The 12073-nt window shown below is 41.9% G+C and overlaps 1 protein-coding gene and 1 long non-coding RNA gene across 4 annotated transcripts in view; one reads left to right on the plus strand and one right to left on the minus strand.

The window, feature by feature from the left end:
• Positions 1–7093, plus strand: part of PLCG2 (phospholipase C gamma 2) — a 148793-nt gene extending 141700 nt beyond the window's left edge. Inside the window, exons 32-34 of one of the 3 annotated variants that reach the window (XM_084905553.1) lie at positions 1393–1577; positions 2593–2643; positions 2775–7093. In XM_084905553.1, the coding sequence (XP_084761679.1) occupies positions 1393–1577; positions 2593–2635 (228 nt within the window). In that variant the 3' untranslated portion in view covers positions 2636–2643; positions 2775–7093. Of the gene's footprint in view, positions 1–1392; positions 1578–2592 lie in introns of all 3 variants that reach the window. The other 2 variants (XM_084905552.1, XM_084905554.1) reach the window with 2 other exon arrangements.
• LOC311633248 overlaps positions 1–12073 on the minus strand; it is a 51632-nt gene that overhangs the window by 24741 nt on the left and 14818 nt on the right. The window lies entirely within an intron of this gene.

Raw genomic sequence — 12073 nt, forward strand, 5'->3', positions numbered from 1 at the left:
ATAAAGAAAGTTATAAAAGAGAAAAAAAACAGACTACTGACAGAGCCCTGACCAATGACAGGAATACTCCCTCCTATAGCAATAGTAGCCTAAAGACTAAGGGATATCTTAAAAAAATTTTAAGACACAAGCTGTAAGTCTAGACATTCTGTATCTTAATAACTACCATTCAAGAGTGAGGGCAGCCGAGACCGGTTTGGCTCAATGGATAGAGCGTCGGCTTGGGGACTGAAGGGTCCCCGGTTCGATTCCGGTCAAGGGCATGTACCTTGGTTGCGGGCATATCCCCAGTAGGGGGTGTGCAAGAGGCAGCTGATCGATGACTCTCTCTCATCGATGTTTCTAACTCTCTATCTCTCTCCCTTCCTCTCTGTACAAAATCAATAAAATATATTAAAAAAAAAAAAAAAAAAAGAAAAGAAAAAAGAGTGAGGGCAAAAGGAAGGTATTTTCAGACATTCAAAGGCAGGTAGGTAACTTAGCCCTAACAAATCTTTGTTTCAAAAAACCCCAAAATACTTATTCTTTTTTATTTATTTTTATTTCAGAGAGGAAAGGAGAGGGAGAGAGAGAGAAACATCAATGAGGAGAGAGAAGCATTGATTGGCTGCCTCCTGCACCCACCCCTACTGGGGATCGAGCCTCAACCCAGGCATGCACCTTGCCCCAGAATCGAACTGTGACCTCCTTTTTAATGGGTAAATGCTCAACCACTGAACCACACTGGCCAGGCCACCATGATCAATTTTAAAACATTTCCATCACCCCCAAAAGAAATGTTCTGCTCTCTAGTTGTCTCCACTCATTTCATCCTCACCCCAGGCAATGATAGTCTACTTTGTCTCTATGAATTTGCTGTTTGGACATTTAATAGGAAAGGAATAATGGCATGTGGTCTTTTGGAACTGGCTTCTTTCCCTTAGCATGTTTTCAAGGTTCATCTATGTTGTCGTGTATTACCTTGCCTATTAATAAGGCTCTTTATGAGACCTTAGATGCTTTGTTGCATCCTGCTTACCTTTCTGTCCTTATATTAGTCTGTTCTCCCCCTCACCTGCTGGGTTCCACTTTGCACACTCCAAAGGTGATGTAGACCAGTGAAAAACCAGATTTGATTAAGAAATAGGGTCATTGGGCAATGCATTTGTTATTCCAGTGTTTCCCAATAAAGCCTTCCTTTATTGTGCACAAGGGTTTTTTTGTTTTTTTTTTAAACTGCTTCTAATGCAATCAATACTTGCCAGTTTTGTCTTTGGTTACAATAGGCTCTGGATTTTCTGGGATAATCCCAGTTTGCAGAGCATCTGCCCCGTGCTTCCTTCACACTCAAAATGCGATGGCCCACCTTCTGGTTTGGAAGACATTGTCACCACATGATTCTCTTCTCTCCAGGAATGTGAAGAGGAACTGTACTCTTCCTGTCGCCAGCTGCGGAGGCGGCAAGAAGAGCTGAACAACCAACTCTTCCTATATGACACACACCAGAACTTGCGCAATGCCAACCGGGATGCCCTTGTTAAAGAGTTCAATGTCAACGAGAACCAGCTCCATCTGTACCAGGAGAAGTGCAACCGGAGGTAGGCACCTCTTCCCCACCTGCAGACCCTCAGATCTCACTCCTCCCAGCACAGTGACATCGGACACGTGGGGCCAGGCTTCAGGAAGGCACCATCGTCTTTAGAAATCCTTTGCCTGGTACCCTTGACTCTAGCTCTCTTTGCTCAGTAACTGAACTTGCAGTGGTGTCTTAGGTATCCTAACCCTCCCTAAGTGGAACTATCATCACTAGGAGGACATTTCAAGATAATAGTGAAAATAACAATGACCACTACCTTTTAAAGAGACCCTATCAAGCTCTCAAGAATGAGTTTGCCCAGTGGTTCTAAATCAGGGCAGAATCACCTCCAAGTGATCCTTTTGATTGTGCTACAGACAAGTAATGGGGCTGAGACAGCCAGGTGTGCCTAATGTCCTGCAGTGTGCCAGATAGTCCTGCTTAAGAAAGCATCATCTGCCTTGGCCAGGTGGCTCAGTTGGTTAGAGTGTCTTCCTGATACGCCAACATTGTGGGTTCAATTCCTGGTCAAAGCACATACCAGAACCAATGACAGTAAGGGCATGTGCTGGGAGGTGGGAGCAGCTGGGGAGAGGTCAATGGGGGGAAAAGGAGACAAATGTAATACTTTTAGCATTAAAGAATTTAAAGTAAAAAAAAAAAAGATTCAATGAATCCATAAATAAGTGGAACAACAAACCAATGTTTCTCTCTCTCTCTCATCAAGAAATAAAATTTTAAAAAGCACTAGCCTCCCAAAATTCCTGTCGCAGCCTCCAATGGGAATCAGAGTGTAGGCTCCTTACCCGTATTGTTCTCATTTCATCTTTACTTCAACCTGACCTATAGCAGTGACCTCAATGCAACGGCCAGTGAGGAAATTGAGGCTCAGAGAGCTTAAAAATCTTTCCAGGAAGCCGCCTCCCTGGTTCTCAGCCCTGTATCACACCATCAAGAGTGGCCTGCGGTTGTGCGTTACAAAGCATATGGCCTGTGCCTCAGCCCGGTGGATGATGGTGAAATCTGTTTTATTTCAGGTTAAGAGAGAAGAGGGTCAGCAACAGCAAGTTTTACTCATAGAAACCGGGGTGCGTGTGTTAAGGGTGTTGTGTGTGTGTGTGTGTGTGTGTATGTGTGTGTGTGTGTGTGTTTGCATGTAGAAGAATGTGCCGTATTCAGACCGTGGGATCATGCTAACCCATGATGTCATCCTCTACAGTCAAGATTGACGTTCCCGAAGAAGACCCGATCAGCTCGAGCTGGGTGATTTCCTCCTAATTTTTTCGTCTTGGACAATTTCTTAACTTATAATTCTCTATAGAGGATCCCCAAATCACATTCCTCACCTCTGGCCTCTTGTGTTCCAAACCTCCTTGAATAAAAGCAGTGAAAATCCCGAACAGTTAGACCCTCCGTGCATGACCTGCACAGTGAGCAGGATTCTTTTTCTGGCCTCTCAGGACCCAGGTAATTGACTTCCATGGGAGGTGAGCCAGCAATGTAAGGAACTAAATTAGCTTTGGAAAAGGATTTAACTACAAGGCAAACGATTCTACAATTAAGGCCATCGGATTTCACCGGGACCCAGAGAGGAGCCCTGCCTCTGGCTGCCACATCTGCCCAGCTTCCCTGCCCCAGGTCAGTGGACTCAGCTCAGTGCACTTTAACGACCACTGGCTGGCCAGCTGGCTAGACGGACCTGCTGTGGTGCTGGAGTCCCTGGACTCTCTGTTCATTAAGACAATGTCTAGTTCAAGATAGAGATTTACTTGGTGACTGGAGTTATTGGGGGTGGGAGGTGGAAATCTTGGAGCTGCTGATTTTTAAAAAAAACCAGAGACCTAGGGAAGGCTCAGCCAGCTTCTTACTCCTGCTCTGCCCACTCCTGAGCTGGCTGGGTCACCACGGGGGAGGCTCTGGCTCTGCAGCTTCCACAGCCAAGAGGTCAATTTACTGCCTGAAGGAGGTGATGCAAGTTGGGTTCCATGGGGCAGTTTCTCAGTTTTCTGAGTCTGGGAATCAAACTGTACCTTTCTAATGTGTAAGCAGGCTGAGTCCTGTGGCTTAAGCTTTAGAAAGATACAGACAATCTCAAATGCAGCCACCCCAAAGCCCCAGACCCACCTGGGACAAGATGACACTCCTCTGCACCCTGCGATACAATTTAATGATGTGTAGTGTGATGACTCCAGGAGGGTTTTTAAGGATGAGGTTAGTGGTTGGGGGAGTAGTCAGTAGAGTCAAAATCACTCAAAGTGAACTGAGAAACGACTTAGAGGGGAAAAGGTGTAACAGTGAAAACGATTGTGGTGGCAGGAACAAACTAGCAAAGCAGTAAGACTGGTAGCTTTAACTGGATGAAACTGGGTCCTAGAAACGCATGGAGCCCACCCCTGGTTATCCTGGGCTTAGCCTGCGTGTATTGCTGATGAGCATGTTGGAACCAGCCAGGCTCTCTCTGATCAAAAGACTTCATTCCTTCATTCCACAAAAATTTCTTGAGCACCACCATACGCCAAGCACTATGCCAAGGTCTGGGGGTACAATGTTTAACAGAAGTTTATTTTTAAACAGAAAAAAAAGGCCATGGTTTTATGGTTAGACATGCTTCTAAAAGAAATGCATTTTACCTTCTAGGAAGTGAGGAGAAGAGGTAATAGCAGTCTGACCAAGGTGGGGCTCTTATTTTGTGGCATTATTTTAGTTATTCCTTGAATTGGGAACTGCTTTTATTTGGCAGCCAGTAACTGAGGGAAGACTGTTCCTGCTGGTAGCAGATGTTTCTGAGCAACTTTCAGGGAAGGCTGGATGGAAAGGCACTGAGCTGAAGGCTGCAGGGAAGGACTTTACAGATCCTGTAGCCAGTGCCCCACTAGCCACCCCCGCCGCTACCCCCATACCTCTTTGGCTCTACCTTACACAGTAGAGCTCAGATTTTGCTGTCTTTTACCTCTGTTTTCAGCTCAGGAATGAGTAAAAGACATTAACCTTTGCACTTCACTCCCCTTTAAAACCAAAAAGCTAAGTAAGGCCTGGATCCCCTTTCTGCTTAAAATGGATGTTCTGCTGCCATATCAAAGCAATTGAGAAGTGGTGGCATAGAAAGCAGGGGTTAAGCATCTTTCAGCTGCCACTGTGTAAAATCCACACCTAGCAACAAGTGCAAAGAAAGAACAGGCAGGAAATGGGAGGGGAGGGAGAAGGGTTGTGCTATAAATGGTGCTGGGAAAAACTCTCCCCCTAAAACTGTCTGCTCCTCCTCGGTGCTCTCATAGCTTGAATCTACCAGGAGAGAGTATTTGCTCTGGTTGCAACATTCTCTTAACAGGATAACACATGAATCTGGATTCTTGGTGGTGGTAGAATTCTCTCAGGAAACACACGGAAAGGGAAAGGGAAGGGTGCAAATGACATCACCGCTCTTTCTAGAAGTTTGCCTGGATGCCACAAAACCCAAGTCCTATAACGTATCTAGCTGAGATTATGATTTAGCAGTCATGTGTTAAACACAGTTCATTCAGATCAAGCAGAAGAAGACAAGAATGTCCTAAAATATGGCAGCAGCATTGACGGACCAAAACCATGATTGTGGATGTTAAATTGCTTTTGTTCGTCAATTCTCTAAGGATTAGTATTATTGAGGCATCGGTTGTTACATAGAAAAAATAAAGGGGGAGGCTGGTGAAATCATCTGAATTTGGAAAATTTAGGTTATACAAAGTTAACTTTTTTTTTTTCCCCTGTAAAACTTGGGTATTCTATTGTGCATAGTTAAGAGGGGTGTAGAATATCACATTTCCCAAATTTGATCTCAGAAACTTTTTGCCAAGGAATATCTCATGGGACTAATGTATAGTGGAATTTACTAGGAGACTTGCTGCTCTATTAAGAAGGCAGCCAGGAAACATAATCTAATAGTTCACAGTTGGACCTTAAACAAGGGAGTTAGGGCACCAACCTCCCCCCACATACACACACTGTGCAGTCAACTTTTTACTCCTCCAAAATTTAACTACTAATAGCCTATATTGACCAGAAGCCTTACCAATAACAGATAGAAACCCTAACCCTGCACACCCCCTACTGGGGATTGACCTGCAAGCCAGGCATGTGCCCCAACTAGGAGTCAAACTGGTGACCTCCTGGGTTGACGCTCCACCACTGAGCTATATTGGGCAGGCAATGGTCTTCAAACTGGGCCAACCTTATCCCTAAGTAGTCTACCAGAGCTTTCCAAGGAATACGCAGGCCTGAATCATTTTAGGGGATCAATTCTCAGATCCTCACTTTTCTATTGTACAGTTTCATAAGAATCACCTGCCTGAGAAAAATGCCTTTTTTCTCCCCTACAAAAGAAAACATATCTTTCCCCGTCTTCAATCTTACTGTAAAACATGACTCAAGGTATAAAATTCAAAAACATGGGTGTTTAGACAGTGCAAGCTTCCTAACAGCAGGGTACAAATCCTTTTGCAAGTCTGATTGTTCCCTATTCTTTGTTTTCAACAAAATTGAAGGAACACTCATGATTTCTGAATATTTAAAAAATATAATTCTGAAGGAGTTGGAAGAATTCGGTTATCCTGCCACCACAAAACTCCTGTTCCCATCTACTTACTGATGTTAACAAGGATTATCTACACTTTCATAAAGAAAATGTAAAAGGAGAATAGAATTGATGCTGTACCATGGCCATTCTAACAAAGATCATCTTAATCTACAGACGGATGAAATAATTGGGGAAATGGCAGCATGGAGAGGCCTTCCTCATCTCATTGATTGATGGATACATTGCCAATGGAATTTTACTGTGTTTAACAATTTATTAAAATTTGTACTATATTTGTTTATTAAATTCAATCCAGTGGAAAAATTTAAATACATAGAGCCTTATGATTATAGAATATTACATAATTTTATATTATAATACAAAGGCCAAAAATAACTAAGCTAAAAATTTGAGGAGGAAATAGATTAAAAATACAAATTCAAGGAGTTAAAGGAAAAATGTGGCATTTCCTACTATTAAAAATTGCTTTCTTCATGGAATTTTTGAAAGGATGACTGTGCCCATCAAACAAGTATTGGGTTTAGAGCCTCTTGGCCAAATTTAAAAAGGAATGTAACAGTTTTATTTAAAGATGCGATATCTACAATATGTCAGCACTTACATCCTTTGCAACTATTTAAGATGAAATTTTTAGACAAAAAAATAAAAAATTCACTGAAAAGGCATCAGAGCATAAAATTTTAAGTTGCTTATCAAGGGCCACTAAATGATGCGTTATGTTTGGAAGCAAGAAAGATGGCTGGAAAGGGCTTAATACTTTTAACTCTTAAAAGGAATGTAAATTAACTTTCAATTTATATGACATATAACTTTTTGGAGGCAACCCTAAAAGCCATATTCTAGCCAATAAAAAGTTAATAATTAGATTAAGAAATATGCAGAATTACAAAATTGGCCTTTAAAAAATACTCAATGATTTCTCTCAGGTTTTTAATTTTCAAAATATTTTCATCTCGAAGAGCTAGATTCCACAGTGATCCTGTCTCTCAGAAATTTCCATCTTTATTTTTCATTAGGCTTTAAAAAGCTGCATTTGTAAACTTGTATTTCATTAAAGCTTAATTTATTTCTATATAAATATTGTGTGCTTGTGTGTACATAGAGAATAATGGGTATGAGTCACACAAACGTTGGCTACTGTTCATGTGAAAATTAAATGGCTGTATCAGATTTTTAAAAAATAAAAATTTGGTCTGAGTGAATGCAACAATTTGTCCAGAACTGTTTTTCTTTTTCTTTTTTAAAGCTGGTCACTTTTTGTTCCTACATAAGATAAAGAAATACTTCAACCATGAGGTAGGCACAGTTACAATTCTTTTAAAAAATGTGTTTTTCTATCCTGTCAGTTCCAACAACTGATAAAGATCATCTTCTGACCATAATGAACTGATGAGGCCACTGTTCCCTCCAGTTGAGTCTGGTGTACACCTACTTCCCTGTCACTGAGTCACGCTTGCTCAGTCTGAGGCATAGATTAACAGGGTCAACAGAACATTGTTCTGAAGAAGCTGCTTCCATAGTTCCTTGAGCCTGGGGATATTTGTGATCCTCAGGCTGTCCTCATGCCTTTTATCTCTCCATCCATCCTAGTCTCCGAGCTCTCTGAACTCCTCAGCAGGCACGTACAAGACATTGGGTGTGGTGGTCAGTTCCTCTTCGGTCAATGATAGGTTGTGTCAAGTGGGTTCTTTGTTGCCCGAAGGAACGTCCACGAGAAGAACTTTATTCTAACCTGGTATTCACCGATGCTTTAAGAAGAAAGATTTGGATCTTTTGTGTTTTTCTTATTAAATACCAAAAGGAAAAGGAGCAAAGGTGTTTTGTAAGGAGGAGCTCTGAGGTAAAGGGACATGTTTAAGGAATGGGAAGAGACTTGGAAACCACTGCTGTCACCAAGACCAAGACATTTTTCTTTTTTTCATTATTTTTTAAGTGTTTTTCTATCCTGTTACACTTTTCTGTAGGTTACAGGTCTATTTTACTTTCAGGAAAAACTCATTCTATATAGAAACCTAAGATTACAACATTAATACGTGACCACTGTTTAATTCATCATTGGATTAAACATTGGAAGGATATTTGGTGCCAGAGGAGCAATGAGGGTATTGTAAGAGCCAGTATTTCTCAGATAACCGAGAGGCATGCTAGAATTGTCAATCACTGTGTTTTCTTGACAAAAATCCCAGGTGCACAGGAAGCCATGTTGTGTTATGACTGTCCCACCTCCAACCTCAGCCACTGATGATTGGATTAGTCGCCCTGGTCCAGAAATTTTACAACAGCCTGTGATAAACCCCTGCATTAGAAGATAGACAGCAAATGGTAAAGAGCAAGGAAGGAATTAGAGCTGCTAAAAGATCATTATTAAATATATAAAATCATAATTCATAAAGATATTAAAGGAACACATGCCAAAAGATGTATTTAACTCATTAATTAACAAGGGAACAAAAAATGTTAAAACTGATTCTAAGGTGAATTCAAAGAACACTATTTCAGCATCACTGAAGGGCAGGAAATCTGATGCCTACCTTACACCACACACAAAAAAATCAAGTCCAGTGGGTTATAGAGAAAAATGTAAAAAGGAAAATAATAACATTCATAGATGGTATTCACAACCTTGGAGTAGGGAAGTCTTGTTTTAAAAAAGAGCAAAGGAAGGCTGTTGAATGAGCCGCCACTGAAGTTCACAACTGGTGTTCATCAAAAGATACTAGAAGCCCTGGCTTGTGTGGATCAATGGTTAGAATATCAGCCCAAGCACCAAAGGGTCATGTGTTCGATTCCCAGTCATGGGCATGTATCTAGGCTGCAGATTTGATCCCTGACCATGTCCGGGCATGTGAGGAAGGCAACACCTCACATCAATATTTCTCTACCTCCTCTCCCCCTCCCCCATCTCTCTCTCAAAAAATACAACCAAACCAACAAAAAAAAACAAGATGCTATTAGAAGAGTGGAAAGGCAAGCAAGCCAAGGTGGAAGAAGATATTGGCAATAATATATCTGACAAAGAACCTCAATAAGTATGATTCCACCACCCAAGTCAATAAGGACAATCCATTATAAGTAAATGGGCATATTTAATTCGTAAATACCACTCAAGAGTATATCCAAATGGCTGAAAGCATACAAAAAAATATTCATTTGAAAGAGAAAATGCAAATTATTGATAAAACTATAATGAGATATCACTACACATCTATTAGAGTGATAAAAACTAAAAAACCTAACTATACTACCAAAATTGCTGGCAAGACTATATAGAGCCAACTGGCACACTGGTTGTGTGAATTAGAACAAAACCACATTGTAAAGATGTTTGACACTCTCTACTTAAGTTAACCATATGCATGCCTATGACCCAGCAATTCCACTTCTAAGTATGTACTTATTAGAAATGATACACGTACACAGCATGTACAAGAGTGTCCACAGTATTCACAGTAGGCCAAAATGAAGAGTCCTACTATCCATCTACTGCCGAATTGGTAAACTGTGTGTTTTTACAATGGAGCATATCCTACCTAATAAAAGAGTAATATGCAAATTAACCATCACTCTGCTACACCCACAAGCCACGCCCACCACCCATGCCCACCAGCCAATCAGAGTATGCAAATTAAACCCAACCAAGATGGTTGTGGCCACAGAGAGCAGGAGAGAGGCTTGGGTTTCCCTGGCAATAGAGGAAGCCAAGCTTCTGCAGGCCTGGCCGGCCTAGGCCTCCACTCCAGGCTACAAAGTTTCAATTATATATAGAAGATAAACAAATCCAAACAGAAATGGCAGCAGCCATGGAGTGCACAGAGGGCTTGGCTCTGCTCCAGACTACAAAATTTCAATTGTAGAAGGTAAATAAATTCCAGATACCAGGGCCTCTGCTTGGGTCGCCGGGGGACTGGCTGGCCTGCAAACCACCGCAGGCCCCTCGCTCAGGCCACCCCATGCCCCAAGGGAACCCCCACCCTGATCTGGGACACCCTTCAGGGCAAACCAGCTGGCCTCCACTCATGCACCAGACATCTATCCTAAATAATAAAAGAATAATATACAGATTGACCATCACTCCAACATACAAGATGGCTGCCCCCATGTGGTTAAAGATCCTGCCCCTATGTGGACCTGAGGGCCACCACAAGATGGCCAGCATGGGAGGGCAGTTGGGAGGTACCAGGCCTGCAAGGGAGGGCAGTTGAGAGAGACCAGGTCTGCAAGGGAGGGCAGTTGGAGGCAATCAACCCTGCAGGGGAGGGCAGTTGGGGACAAACAGGCTGGAAGGGGAGCTATTAGACATCAATCAGGCTGGCATAGGAATGGTTAGGGGGTGATCAGGCTGGCAGGTAGAGTGGTTAGGGGCAATCAGGAAGGCAGGCAGCCGAGCAGTTGGGAGTCAGCAGTCCTGGACTGTGAGAGGGATGTCCGACTGCCCATTTAGACCTGATCCTAAATGGGCAGTTGAACATTCCTCAAGGGGTCCCAGATTGGAGAGGGTGCAGGCTGGGGGACCCCACCCCTACCCTGTGCCTGAATTTTGTGTACTGGGCCTCTAGTACAAATGATTGAGCTACACCAACTTGTGACAACATGGATGGATCTTGCAAGTACAAGTTTGAGTGAAAAGAAGCTACACACACACAAATGTACTGAAGGAATGAATGAAACAATATAAATTAGCAGAAGGGCATATGAAAACATAGAACACAGGATACTTGTAAGATTAAATAGTATAAGGAAGCGAAATGGAATAGAGCCAGAACATACATAGCAGATGGATACACTAAAACAAACTGAGAAAAGCAAAATGCAGAGCAATGCATGCCCAATGATGCCACTCACACACATTTAAAAAACTACTTGCAAAACAATATTGCTTGTGACAGACATACCATTAGATAGATAAAAGTATAAAAGTGGACTGAAAGGAACATTGTGGTAAAAGCTGAGTCAGTGGGTAAGGTAAAGGTGTTGTGACTGAGACAGGAAAAGGTAGTTTTAGATCTGTTCTGTGTTTTATTTCTTTTTTAAATACTGGAAGAGTCACTTTGCTTGGCACCAATTAAAAGGAGGCTTGTTCTACCAAAAAGATATTTAGCCACAGGCAAGCTTTCTGTTTCCTAGGTGAAATGTAAACAGAAGAATAAAAAAATAATGAAAAATAAATCAGGGAGAGGTAGGAATGGGAGCTGGGGGATCAGAGGGAGGGAGACTGAGAGGCTGAAATTAAGAGAAATAGCACAGGATGTGAGCCGCTAGCAGTTCTGGGCAGTGAGAAAATGCTGGTGTGTTACTATTTTCATCTTCCTGTACTTTTCAATTTTATTTTCCAAAAAAAAGATGGAAGGAATGCTGAGACAGGTTTGGCTCAGTGGATAGAGCGTCGGCCTGTGGACTGAAGGGTCCCAGGTTCGATTCCGGTCGGGGGCATGTACCTTGGCTGCAGGCACATCCCTGGTGGGGGAAGTGCAAGAGGCAGCTGGTCAATGTTTCTCTCTCATCGACGTTTCTAACTCTCTATCCCGCTTCCTTCCTCTCTGTGGAAATCAATAAAATATATATATATATATATAAATCCAATCTCTTCATTAAAAAAAAAAGATGGAAGGAATAATAAAGTTATTTTTTAAAAGATGTGCCAGGTAAATTCTAATAAACATAAAGCTGGTGTAATATGGTTAAAATCAGACAAAATTCTATGCAAGGTAGGAAGTCAGGAATATCCATAACAAGAACATTGTCGCAACAAATTGTAACAAACACAAACTTTTAGTTTTGAAAAGACTGAGGAAGATAATCATCAGGTTCACAATTATAGTGAGAGACCAAGAGTCCTTTCTCAGAAAATGATAGTCTAAGGAGACAGAAATGTAAAAAAAAAACAAAAAACAAAAAAAAACGGGAAATGGAGTAGGCGCTGCTATCCCAGAGGAACTGCCTTGTATGCC

Source organism: Pipistrellus hanaki (genome assembly GCF_964339955.1).
Source record: "Pipistrellus hanaki genome assembly, chromosome: 15".
NCBI lineage: Eukaryota > Metazoa > Chordata > Mammalia > Chiroptera > Vespertilionidae > Pipistrellus > Pipistrellus hanaki.